Source organism: Hibiscus syriacus, unplaced genomic scaffold (assembly GCF_006381635.1).
Source record: "Hibiscus syriacus cultivar Baekdansim isolate YM2019G1 unplaced genomic scaffold, ASM638163v2 tig00110338_pilon, whole genome shotgun sequence".
Taxonomy (NCBI): domain Eukaryota; kingdom Viridiplantae; phylum Streptophyta; class Magnoliopsida; order Malvales; family Malvaceae; genus Hibiscus; species Hibiscus syriacus.
Window position 1 is genome coordinate 1,925,487 of NW_024062691.1, and position 14,479 is coordinate 1,939,965.

Consider the following 14,479-nt stretch of genomic DNA (forward strand, 5'->3'; position numbering starts at 1 on the left):
TCTTCCAAGGTGATACTTTCAAAAACACCTTATCACCTTATTAAAATTCAATTTCTTTTCTTTTCAAATCGGCATATGACTTTTGTCTATCTGAGGCCACTTTTAAATTTTGTTGAATCACTTGAACCTTTTCTTCTACTTCTTTAATCAAGTCTGGACCATGCACTTCTCGATCCCTTAATTCATACCAATTGAGTGGCGTTCTACACTTCATTCCATCTAAAGCTTCATACGGTGCCACTAGATTGATAACTATTATTATAGGCAAATTCCACAATTGGAAAATAATTTTCCATAATCCAACAAAAGCGATCACATACGCTCTCAACATATCTTCAGAATCTGAATTGTTCGCTTTGATTGACCATCAGTTTGAGGATGAAAAGCAGTGCTAAAATTCAATCGGGTACCCAAAGGTCTTTGTAGAGACTTCCAAAATCTCGAAGTGAACCTAGGATCTCTATCAGAAACTATTAACATTAGAACTCCATGAAGTCATACTATATCCTTGATATATAATTCGCATATATCTCCATAGAGAAATCCGTTCGCACATGGATAAAATGCGTAGTTTTTGTAAGGCGATCCACATGACCCAAATCGAATCCTTTTTCTCCTGCAACAAGGGTAAACCTGTTACGAAATCCATCGTAACGTTTTCCCATTTTCACTGAGGAATTGAGATGGGTGTAATAATCCTGAAGGCACTTGATGTTCAGCTTTCAATTGTTGACAATTTAAGCACTTTGCTATAAATTCTTCCACGGTGGGCAATTCATAATTGTCGGAGGTCTTCCACGGAAGTTGCTCTCAACCTAGCGTTGGGGGCAGCCTACTACCCTATCTCCCCTTACCCCATTACATATGGGAATATGGTCAGCTAATTCAGCTACAAATTCTGTAATATCTCTCTTCATATATGGCCATAAAAAACGCTCTTTTAAATCTTGATACATCTTGTTTCATCCTGGGTGCATATTTAAGGGATTATAATGTGCTTCATATAAAATATCTCGTTTCAGCTTGCAATCATTAGGAACACACACTTGATTTTTAAAGTATAAACACCCATTCGAATTAACCTTGAAGTTCTTGAGTCCACCCTTCTCCTTTTGATCGAACCAAGATAAACACTTATCATCTTTCTTTTACAACTCCTTAATCCGCTCTAACAATAATGACTTCAACATCAATTCAGCCATCAATCCACCATTTTCTTTTAACATGTTTCGAGCATCAAACTACGCAAAGCGTTAAACGTTTTCCGACTAAGAGCATCTGTTACAACGTTGGTTTTCCCGGGATAGTAATCGATGATTGAATCATAGTCTTTAAACAATTCTATCCACATTCTTTGCCTCAAATTTAACTCATTTTGTGTCAACAAATACTTTAAACTCTTATGATCGGTGAAGATGTAGCAACGTTCACCATATAAATAATGTCGCCAAAGTTTCAATGCAAAAACTACAGCTGCTAACTCAAGGTCAAGCGTCGGATAATTCTTTTCATGAGGCTTAAACTGTCTTAAAGCATAAACAACTACCTTCCCATCTTGCATTAAAACACAACCCAACCCATTATTGGAAGCATTACCAAAAATAATGAAATCTTTGTTTAATTCTGGTTACACCAACACCAGAGCTTCTGTCAAAACTTTCTTCAATGCTTCAAAGCTCTTCTGACAATCACGAGTCCATTCAAAATGCACATCATTTCTCAAAATTTGGTTAGAGGTAGAGATATAATCAAAAATTTTTTGACAAATCTTCGATGATAACCTGTGAGACCTAAGAAACTTCTAACTTCTGACACATTCTTTAGAATCTCCCATTCTAACATAGCTTTAAATTTTCGAGGATCTCACGAATTCCCTCAGCAGAAACCACATATCCCAAAAAATGACACTTCAGATAACCAAAACTCATACTTAGAGAACTTTGCATAAATTTTTTTATCTTGCAACGTTTGAAGAACCACACAAAGATGGACATCATGGTCCTCCATTGACTTAGAATACACCAAGATATCATCAATAAAAACGACCATGAACTGATCAAGGTATGGTTGAAAAATTCTATTCATTAAGTCCATAAACACTACATGTGCATTAGTTAACCCGAATGACATTACTATAAATTCATAATGACCATACCGAGTCCTAAACGCCGTTTTTGGAACATCTTTTTCTTGGATCTTCAACTGATGATACCCTGAAAGCAAATCAATTTTTGAAAACATTACAGCTCCCTTAAGTTGATCAAATAAATTGTCTATCCTTGGAAGATGATACTTGTTCTTTATGGTCACCTTGTTAAGCTGACGATAATCGATACAAAGACGCATCGAACCATCTTTCTTCTTTACAAATAACACTGGAGCACCCCAAGGTAACACACTAGGTCTAATGAATCCTTTATAAAAAATCTCATGCAACTAAGCCTTTAATTCTTTCAACTCCTTCGGGGCCATCCTGTAAGGAACCATTGAAATTGGTGCTGATTCTGACATCATTTCAATCTGGAACTCAACCTCCCTATCTGGAGGTAAACCATCCAGAAATACTTATGGAAATACATTAGCAATATACGCTTGGCATCCTTGCATCATTAACTTCTGGACCGACATCAATAATATCACATTAGCTAAAGGATTGATTCTTTTGCTAACCACACTAACTTCCAATCCTTCAAGACTTGTTAACACAACTCGCTTAAGTCGGCAATCCACGTTGGCATGATAATGATAAAACCAATTCATACCAAGGATAACCTCGAATTCGTTAAAGGGTAATTCCATTATATTAACAGGGAATTCAATTCCCTGAAACCATATGGGACACTCTCGAGAGATTTATCTCACCCGAGCACTATGTCCTAACAGATTCATCACAATTACTTCACTACGAATAGGTTCTAACGAAATTCTCAAGTCTTTGACCAGTTTACTACTAACATATGAATAATTTGATCCCGGATCAATCAAAACTAAAACAAATTTACTAGTTATATGAAAAGTACCTGTAATGATTTCAGGATTATCACAATCTTCAGGTTGTATACCCGAGCGGTAGAGCGTACTTCAGGTTGAGCGATATACTCAGATTGATTCATTCCTCTTCCTCGACCTCTACCTCTCATCGGTGCAACCATGGATCTCTCTGTTTGGGCAGGCTCTCCCGTCATTAATGGGAAATCTCAAATAAAATGCCCTGCCTCTCCACAGTTAAAACAAGCTCCGAAAACCCTTCGACAAACTCCATTATGGTTTTTCCCATAATGCTGACATTATTTTGGCTTGTCCACTCTGGATTCCACCGGATAAGTTTGTCTTGCTCTTCCCGGATTTGATCCTCTCCATGATGATACTGCAGATTTTTCTCTAGTCTGAGGTCGAGAACTCGAACCTCTACTCTTCTTTGATTGGGAAACATTGGACAACGCACCCGATCTCTTATTCCATTGCGTCATTTGCTCTGTAAAATTTTTATTTTGAGCTTGCTCCAAAGCTTTAGCTCGGTTCACTACCTCTTAGAAGGAAGAGTGGTTAAGCGCCAACAATTACTCTTTTAGTCAGGGGCGTAAACCCTCCATAAACCAATCATAGTAGTCATTCTCTGTAGGAACCAACTCGGCAGCAAATCGACTCAACTTGTTGAATTCACACTCTAACTCATACACCTTGCGATTCCCTTGCTTTAAACTCATAAATTCTTGCTTCATCTGTCTGATGAACTGATCCCCTATGTATTTGTTCTTAAACTCTTCCAGAAAGAATAACCACGTTACATGCTCTCTTGCAACTCTCATCGTCACATTAGACCACCAAATTCTGGCTTGTCCTCTTAATAATGAAACTACACAATCCAATTTCTCATTTCAGAACAATGGAGATCTTTAGCATTATCTTCAAGTCATGAAGCCATATATCGACGGAAACCGGACCTTTTTCAGCTTCTCCTAGACTTCTCAGCTCCTTAGGGACATTCATCTTAGGGGCTGAGGGGGCAACGATTGGAAACGCGTCAGAATCGCGTCCAACGTCTGGAAGAAGGTCCCCTGATTTTGTACAAACACTCCCTGTTGTGCATGCTCCTCACCCTACCTGCTCGAGGCAGGTGAGTTACTACTCTCTTCCATCCTATCTCCCATATCACTTCGGGAACCTTCAAAGTTCGACATCTATTAAGATCAATTTACTAAAGGTATTAGCAAGGATAACATACTGATCACCTTATCATATTAGAAAAACTTTATTAAAAGTTGACATGTACACTTTTTTAAACAAAAATGACTTTTTTCGAACTTAAAACCAATTAAACCATAGCTCTGATACCATTAAATGTAACAACCCTAACCTGTTTCCGACCCGGATACGAATCTGAGGTGTCACGTTGACTTTTCAAAACACATATAATTAACAATTATGAACAATTTAAAATTTTCGATCAAAATACAAAATATAAACCTTAATTTAAATAAGAAAATCATTTCGCTTTCATATTTACATAAACCTTTGATATTATACAGAAATACAAAATATGTGAGTTTACAAAATCGATCAGAGCATTTCCAAATTAAACGCTTAATACATGCCCACAGTTACAATATTACAAAACACCTACATTTAATTTGTTCTGATCTGATCTTCAAAGGTGTACGCTATCCACACTAAGCTTCACTCTTATGCTTTCTTCAAACCTACGCATGAGGAAATCACATGCTAAGTCGATGACTTAGTGAGGCAAATACTAGAAGTGCTAACTTATTAAACGAAACTTTTATTGGTTTTTATCAAAGCATTTCATAAAGCATTTCAACTTATTTTTTTCCATCTCTAAACAATATACTTAGGTGTTATTCTCTTTGTATAGCTTTGTTTCAAATGGCCAATGTATACTACTGAGAACTCTAGGTATTTCAGTACAATGAGGTTGTGCACTAATGTTGTCACCACAGCTCGTAATTTGTACCGAAGTGCCACATAATTGTCCGACGGACACATAGGTTTGCACCGATGTGCCACATAGGTTGCACCAAAGTGCCACATATTTGTCCCGAAGGACCACATAATTTACCCGAAAGACCACATAAAACCTCGACTCTTGGCATGCCAACTATACCTCTAATCCTCATACATATACTTTAGGCGATTAATCACATAATTATGTTCAATCATTATTCGAAGTGTTTCTTATTCACATAATATCTCTCTCATAGAGTATTTTCACATTCACTTGTTCAAAGTTCACATTTCCATCATCATATAATCATAAAACATAGCTTGTATAATAATTGAATAAAACATTGCAATATAACAATAAAGAAATTATAAAGTTTTCGATCGAAAACACTGAGGTTGGCTTATCGCAAGCCTTCATCAATTATGTTACAAAACCGAGAAGTTGCACTGACCTTTGCCTCACTGAAATTCTAAGCCAAAATCCTTAACCCCTTCGAATTGGTACTTAATATGTCGAGCTGACCGAAAGTCGATTACGTTCAATCACTATACGAAACAATCGAAAATCAATATCGTTCTTCAAATCATTTATATCTAATCAGAATAACTTGTGATGCAAGAAACTCTCAATTTCCCTTTCATGCATAGAAGTATCGGTACTACCCATACAGTATCGGTACTTTCCTTTAAGGGTATCCATACCTCCTTAAGGCACCGATACTGATTTGGCATTCTGTAATCGTATCTAAAAATGGTATCGATACCATCCTCATGGTATCGATACTACCCTCACAGTATCATACCCTCTTCAACTGGTATCGATACTACCTTTAAGAAATACACAAATTATCCCTTGAAGTATCGGTATTGTTCTAACGGTACCGATACTCGATGCCCAGAATAACCATTTTTACTTCGAAAATCACTCAAAATTTACCTAAATCACTTATTTTTATCCCACATTAAAACTTAAAATTCACCCTTATACATCTATACTAACTTGGCTTCCTATATTACTCCTAATTATCCAAAATCCCGTTTGAACACTTAAATCTCAAAATCATACCAAAATTTCAAACATGTTCTTAACCAATTCTAACACTCCTAACTCTTAAGTTAAATCATTGACAAGTCAAATATCTTATTAAACTTCAAAAGCTACTTCATATCAAAATTTCATTTCTAAACTCATTTTACAATTTCATCTTTAATTTACTTTTCTTGTTGTTTTAGTCTTTCATAAATTTTCCTTAAGCTTATATAACACCCAAGCTTCCAATACCAACCCAAAATTTAAGGAAAACAACAAATTTCAAAATCTTGCCTTTAGGGAGTAGAGTTCACGGCAGAGGAAGAAGACAAGCAAAGGTCTAGATTTTTTTCCCCACATACACGTGTTTGTCCCTTAAAAGAAACATGAGATAAAATCTTTTATGGAAGAAAGACCATATTGCCCCTCCACAATCCAAAATTTGATATCATATCCTAAACAATAATTTCCACAATAAGTCCTTGAATTTTTAAATTATTCTAATTAAACCACAAAGTTTTGAGTTCTTACATGTTGGTCACTGACCTGCTGATTGGGATGTTACACACTGTGTTACATAGGTTTAATTATTGTTTAGTCCTCCATATTTTTGGTTATTTTATTTTAGTCCTTAATATTGTTTAGGGGTTATTTTCATTTTTAATACATGTATTATTTTTTTTTATTTTGGGAATCTAGTTTATTTTATTTGTGTTTTAGTCCCTTAAATTTTTGTTTATGCTATTTTAATCCCTTAAGTTTTGGGTTTTGTTATTTTAGTCCTTTCAATTTTTGTTTTTTCTATTTAGTCCTTTATTTTACTAAGCATGTCTATTTTTTATTTATATTTTATCCTGTCATGTTTGTAAATGTATTTTAGTACAAATGTATATCTTTGTTTTTATTGATCATTATAATTTTATGCATGTTTGTATATAAATTATGTAGTTGTTGAAAGCATTCTTTGCATGAAATTTTATTTTCACTGTGTTTTTTTATAACTCATCATTGTTTAATAAACGAAAATGAAAAAAGTTTCAATGTGAGGGAAATCAACGAGGTCATCTCCCAACCATAAAATATGTGCTTTTACGAGGATTTTTCGCATAAATGTTGTTTTATATTCGATAATTTTATTTGTTTCACGTTTATTTATTTCGAGTATTTTTCATCGCTTTTAATTTTTGTTTTGTTTTATTTTATTGTACTTTATTTTATCTTGGCAAAATTTGCGAAATAACGTTTTTGCGAGGGGAATCTATGGGAAAGTCTCCTAACTACAAAGGAATTGCGTTCACGAAGATTGTTCACAATTTTTAAATAAAGTCAAATGAATAAAGGATCGTAATTTAAATATATTTTCGAGTTTGTAATTCCCGATATTTAAAAAATATATAATCATTTAGGTATCAAAATTTGGGCGTTGTGAGAGTGCTAACCCTTTCCCACACGTAATCGACCCTGAACTCTTTAAAAAAATCTTTGGTAAAAAGTATACCATTTTTTTTCGTTCCAGGTTTCCAACCTACCTAACTTAAAGGTTGGTGGCGACTCTAAAATCAAACCGTTTTCCAAATCATATTTCATCTCTTTCCCGGAAAATAAATTTTTTAAGACTAAGGGATCCCGCGGGAAAAGTTATGTCACTAGCGTTATTTCAAATACGAATTAGTGGGAAAATTGCTTAAAGTTTTTGGATTTTGTTCTGTATATATGCTTAGATCTTCAGTTTGAGTGAATTCCTTATGAAAGAAAGTTATGTAAAATGTATGACTCTTTCTAAAATTGCATGGTTAAAATACTGTCCTTTTATCTGTTGATTTATGCTTAATGTTTCCCAACTAGCAACTCCTCGAGAATCCGATTTTATCCAACGACCTCCTGCATGGCTTAAACTTGCTACTCAGAGTCTGGAGAATTAGATTAAGTTTTATGGTTCTTGCAACCTTGTTTGCATACAATTTCTTTCATTGCTCTATTTTGTAGATAACTGATTTGTTAGTGGCAGTGAGTGTCATCATTTCTATATAAACTGGTGTTATTTGTATGGATATTTCTATGCAGCCCTTATAGTTTGCTTCGAATATTGTTGCAGGTGCTAATGGAAGTTCCAAGCAAAGCAGGAGTGAGAAGAAGAGTCGAAAGGCCATGTTAAAGCCAGGCACGAAGCCATTTACTGGTGTAAGCAGGGTCACCATAAAGAGAACCAAAAATGTATGATTTCCATGATTTTCTTTTGAGTTCAAATACTGGAGCTACTTGATGATTGGTAATATAACCTAGTTTCTCTTGGGTTCAGGTGCTGTTTTCATCTCGAAACCCGATGTCTTCAAGAGTCCAAATTCCGAGACCTATGTCATTTTTGGTGAGGCTAAGATAGAGGATTTGAGCTCTCAGCTACAGACACAAGCTGCCCAGCAAGTCAGGGTGCCAGACACGGGCTCTTTGACGGCAAAACCACACAGTTCTTCTACGGCTGCTGGAGCACCGGCTGATGAGGAAGAAGAGGTTGATGAGACTGGTGTAGATCCTAGGGACATTGATTTAGTCATGACACAGGCTGGGGTTTCAAGGGCCAAAGCTGTCAAGGCTCTCAAGAGTAACAATGGTGACATTGTGATTGCTATTATGGAGCTTACCACTTAGGTTGTCTCTGTCATCTTAGTGTTTGGAACTAGTAGTCGCAGTGGCTTAGATTACCCTTTCATGGCTTCACTTGAAATTTAGTTAAATCTTCTCGGAATTCATGTTCAATGTATCTGCAACTGATTGTTTCCTTGCTCATTTCTATAATCAATTTTGCAACTTGATTAAACTGTTTCTTTTGCCGTAGAGAATTTGGAGAAAACGAATTCATGCATGATTTGATATTTGAGAACATTAGAGATGCGAATACTTGATGGAATCACGATATAACCAGACTAAACAGATAAACGAAAATTCCAAAATTATCATTCTCATTCAAACAAGGATATTCATCATCATTGTCATCAGCTTGTTCATCGCTGTTGCTGATCATGTCATAAATCCAAGGGTTCTTAGAAACCAACAGTTGCAGGCACCGGTTCTCCAACTCGACTTCCAGTTTCACATTCCGAATCCTTGGATGTCAAATGGGTGATAGCCTTACGTTTGGAAAGGATTGCACCAAACCCAAGCTGAAGATGCTGGAGCAATGGGATTGTTCAGCTATGACTATTGCCTCCATTCAACTGTGTTCATATGAAAGGAGAACGTCTATGGAAATTTTATGGGAAATTTGGGAAGGTTGTCTATGTTTTTGTTCCGAATAAGAAATCAAAGAATGGTTCCCGGTTTGCTTTTGTTCAATATGCAATTAACTGTAAAGCATGGATAGTGATAGGAAAGCTAGCAGAATGATGTTATAAAATCATACTTCGGACAAATCTATACATTTGTGAGGTAGCAAACAAGCAGAACAAGAAAAGAAAGGGTTCATATAAAATAACTTCTTTTACTAGCAGTCACGTTCCAAGCAACTCCTAACAAGACACTTGCCAATCACATTCAATTCTTAAGCACTACAGAATTTCACTCTTTGGGATCAAACAGGAGAGAAAAAGGGTCAGGGAACATCACCAATAATCTCTACAAGAACAAACTCCATCTCTATAATGGTGGAACCTTGTCCTATCCCTTACAACAATCACCCTACCGTACACCTTCGAAGCTAACTTCATAAAGGTATGGCAGTCCTCGCAAACTCGAAGATTCTTGACTATCCGAATGCATGAATCTTTTTCCCCATTTATGAGCCCATAACAAAGTGCTAACTTCTCACTATGCCATAGAACCACCTCCTTTTTTTCTTCCTCTTCTAAGTCAACCAATACACTACCGATATTTGGAGCATAGCCACCCAACTTTAATCGATTAACCACCTCGTCCAACTTTTTATATATCTCGTCTGCTTGTTTGTGATTCCTATCAGCCACTAAAAACTCGTGCACCTCATTGTTCAATTCAATCCTACTACATCCCCTTTCCTTAGATATACCTCTTTCTTTCATTAACTGCCTCAAATCCCCAACATCTTGCCACTTTCTTTCTTTGGCATAAATATTTGATAGTAGCACAAGAGCTCCGTGGTGATCTGGCTCAATTTCAATTAGCCTTTTGGCAGCAAATTCTCCTAATTCGGTCTCACCATGAATTTGACAAGCAGCCATGAGGGATCCCCAAATGACAACATTGGGTGCAAAAGGCATTGTCTCTACAATCTCAACAGCTTCTCTCAAGAGATTAGCACGGCCAAAGAGGTCAACCATACAACCGTAATGTTCATGAGTAGGAGTGATCATGTGTTCATTAATCATGTCTGTGAAGATTTTTTGGCCCTCCTCAACCAGCCCTGCATGGCTACAAGCATAAAGCACACCCACAAAGGTAACTCTATTTGGCTCAACACCGGCCTCTTTCATTTTCTGAAAGAAACCTAAAGCGTTATTTGCATCCCCATGCATAGCAAATGCATTGATCATACTGGTCCAAGATATCACATTTCTGCTTCTCATTTTCTCAAAAACATCTCTTGCTCTTTCCAAACTCCCACATCTGCCATACATATCAATGAGAGCATTATTAATAGGCAAAGCTCCTCCAAAACCATTCTTATCAACATATACATGTATCCATTTAGCTTTATCTAGTACATCCAGATGTGCACAAGCCGATATAACACCAGCATGGTCACCTGATCAGGTCTTATTCCTAGAGTTTGCAGTTCATTAAACAATCTAAGAGCCTCTTGAGGATGATCACTCTCAGCATAACAAGATATCATTGCACTCCAACACACCAAGTCCTTCTCTACCATTTGATCAAAAATCAATCGAGCATCCAGGACTCGTCCATGTCTTGAATACCCAGATATCATAGCCGTTGAAACAATCATGTTCTTGGGCATCATCTGGTCATACAATTGCTGAGCCATATCCATGCAACCACAACTTGTATACATCGTCACAAGAGCACACCTTAAATGAGCATCAACCACAAGATCATTTTGAATAATGTAGTCATGTATTGCTTTCCCATAATCCAGATTCCCGGAATGACCACAAGCAGAAAGAATACTAGAAAGAACAAACTTATCGGCCTCAACATTATCCCTCTTCATCTCCTCAAAAAGTTCCAATGCATCATCAAAAAGTTCACTCTGACAGTAGCTGTTAACAAAAGAAGTCGTTAAACACAACAAAAAGAAAAGGTAAAAGAAAACACATTACCATATCTCACCAGATCATATCATATTCAATTAAAATCGAATAAAATAGCAAATATAAGTTTACTTAAGAAGTAAAATCATAACATTCACAGTTAATAAAAAAATATTCATCTTTAAGTACTCAAAATCACTATTTACTTTACATGTAAGAACCTTGGGCCAATAGTCTTCATCAAAATTACAAAGTAACAAAATGAATTATTGTTTGATGTTGTTCAGAAGCAAGTTTTACTTAAAGTAAATGGAACATAAAAAAGGGGGCATACCCTTCTATCATAATACTCCATGCAACAACATCTCGGTAAGACATTCTATCAAACACCAACCGGGCCTCCAGGAGTCTCCTACAGCTTACATACATTCCCATAAGACCCGTCTGCACAAAAGGGTCTGAATCTAAACCTGACTTAAGGCCAAAGCCATGAATCTCTTTCCCTTCAGCCAACCCTCCAACCTTGGCGGTAGCCTTTAAAAGCGGAGGAAAAGCGAACCTGTCAATCGGTATCCCTTCATTCCTGAGTCTTTGGTATACCAAGAGAGCAAATTGGGGTTTGGAGCTGCGAGAGAGGTGGCGCAGAAAGGGGGTGGAAAGGGAAGGGAGAGGGTTGGGGAGGTGGGAAAAGATGGAGAGAGAGTAGGGAAGGGAAGGGGAAGAGAGGAGGAGTTTGAGGACGAGGGAATGGGAGGGAGGACGGGTGAACGGAGGACTTGGGCGTGGACTTGTTTGAAATGGGTGAGGGAGAGGGGAGAAGAAAGGGTTTTGAGAAGAATTCTGGGGGTTGGGATGGCTGTAGGCAGAGATATGGTGGGTTGGGAAACAGCTGACATGGAGCGGGACTGGCTTTGTTGGGGCTTGGGGATTAGATTTGAAGATGAAACGAATGCCAAGAAACAAGTTATGTGACTTCAGAGTAGTAATTTTCAAATTCCAGAGAAGCTGGATTAACATAAATTCTTGTCCTTCAGAAATGTCGGGAATTGGATGTCTGAGTCTAACCGCCGTGCAAATCCATGAGAACACTGTTTAGAAGAGTAAATTATAGGAGTAAACTTTATCATTTAATTTTATTCTATTATTTTAATCATTATTTTTAATTTAATTATTTAACTCTCAACATACACGAAAATTTCGATGATAAAAACAGTTGTTGACTCTCTTTAATTTACTTGTTTTTCTTTCTTATGTCAAAATTTTCATATTCTAATCATCGCTGGATGTAATAAGCCACAATGCTACAACGATTCCCAAATTTTTCTAACAAATTTCATAAATATATCATTAAACGATTTGGTTTCTTATTCTTTTAGCTTCATCGTCTGTTACTAGATAAATTTTAAATGGAGAGTTATAACTCTCTACCCCAAGAAATATCTCTCCACTATTAAAATCTTAAAATGTGTTAAAATTCAAACATGTGGATGTTGGCATGTCTAGAAACTTAATGAAGGATAATGGACATCAAAACAACGTGTGGAATTGAAGATTAAATGGTGTGGCAACTCATAAAGAAACTTAAGTGGCCATGTATTAAACCCATGGTTTTCAGAACCGGACCGATTAACGAACCGATCATGCTATCGATTCACTGATTCAACCGGTCGAACCGGTCTGATCGGTCGGAAGAACCAGACGACGTCATAATTATTTAAAAAATTAAATAAAAATACCAAAAATATTTAATAAAAAATAATTTTTTATATCACAAGTCATATTCAAAGCAAGTCATAACATATATAAGTTAAAAACCATAAAATTAAGTGAAACAAAATGATTCAAATTAACTACAACATAATAATTAAGGTAAAACATATTAAATAATAAATATAATTATATAACTATAATTAAAAAATAAATTTGGGGCTAAAAAAATCATAACAAAATGATATTGTTTGGTTTAATTTTTTTTAAAATAATCCCACATGGCTAAGAAACATAGAAGAGCATCCCAAAAGTCTAAAGAGAAAATATGAGAACAAAACAATCCCACATGGCTAACAAACATAGAAGAGCATTCCAACTAACTTCTATAAATAATAGAGATAATTTGACATTCAAAATCATAGAGCTTTTTGGTGAGCATTGAGTGAACTATTCTTTCACTTCAATCAAGCTCGAATTTTAGGCTTCAATCGAGCTTCTAAATTTTTTTGAGTTCAAGCCTTTTCGAGTTCAAGTTTCAATATTATATTTCGAGTTCGAGTTGAACTTGATAATTTTTAGTTCGTGAGTTTGAGTCGAGTTGAGCTTACTATTAAAGTTTTCAAGTTTGAGTTGAGCTTAGCAATACTCGAGTTTGACTTGGCTCGTTTAACAAACGATGTCGTTTGGTTTAATTTAAAAAAAAACAAAATTGGCGATTTTTTCGGTTTTCAGCCGGTTCGGTTTGAACGGTTCAGTGATTTCGGCCGGTTCACTGGAAGCGGTTCAACCGGTGTAGATTGAATCGGACTTGGCAGCGGTTCCCGGTTGAACCGGCCGGTCCGGTCCGATTTTCAAAACACTGATTAAACCACAAAAATAGCATAACAATAAAGGATTAAGTGAAGCACTTTTTCAAGTTGAAAAGTCAAAGTTAAGGTGGGAATTTCTGCGGTGCGACGGCTAAAAAACGGCGTGATCGATTAAACAATGACCGGTTAAAATTTAGACCGGTTATGTTATATCATTTAACCGAAAATATTATCAAGTACAATAACATATTAGGTAGTGCTTATATAATGTAATATGTAGCACTTATATAATAAAATAGCATTTAACCGGAAATATTATCAAGTACAATAACATATTAGGTAGCGCTTATATAATGTAATAGGTAGCTCTTATATTGACTATTTTCTAAGTAAATCGGTATATTTATACCAATAACATTGCAAATTTACCTATTACATTATAATTATCAGTTTCGATTTTTTTTGGATCGATACAATTTTAAATGTATCGACACTTTATGTATGCACCTCGTTGGGCATTCATTCTAGAAAAAAGTATCGACACAAACTTAAAAAGTGTCGATACATTATTTAGACCTATTTTCTCATAAAACCGGTATATTTCTATCGGGTACATTGTAAATTTACCTATCACATTGTAATTATCGGTTTCAATGTTTGTGGATCGATACTTTTAATAAATGTATTGACACTTTATGCGTGCACCCCGTTTGGCATTCATTATGGACAAAAAGTATCGACACAAATTTAAATGGTGTTAATACTTTATGCTGACCTATTTTCTTATA

The 14,479-nt window shown here is 35.9% G+C and overlaps 2 protein-coding genes across 2 annotated transcripts; one reads left to right on the forward strand and one right to left on the reverse strand.

The window, feature by feature from the left end:
• The first annotated feature begins 7,815 nt into the window (after positions 1-7,815).
• Positions 7,816-8,654, forward strand: LOC120120433 (nascent polypeptide-associated complex subunit alpha-like protein 2). The gene is made up of 3 exons (XM_039140076.1): positions 7,816-7,900; positions 8,088-8,171; positions 8,292-8,654. Exons 1-3 carry the CDS (start codon positions 7,816-7,818, stop codon positions 8,636-8,638), a joined length of 516 nt encoding a protein of 171 aa, XP_038996007.1. The 3' UTR covers positions 8,639-8,654.
• Positions 8,655-9,475: 821 nt separating this feature from the next.
• Positions 9,476-12,115, reverse strand: LOC120120357 (pentatricopeptide repeat-containing protein At4g14820-like). Its single transcript, XM_039140017.1, is given in 4 exon segments — positions 9,476-10,697; positions 10,700-11,181; positions 11,507-11,930; positions 11,933-12,115. Coding segments are annotated over 4 exon segments (2,151 nt in total). The 5' UTR covers positions 12,069-12,115; the 3' UTR covers positions 9,476-9,588.
• Positions 12,116-14,479: the final 2,364 nt, after the last annotated feature.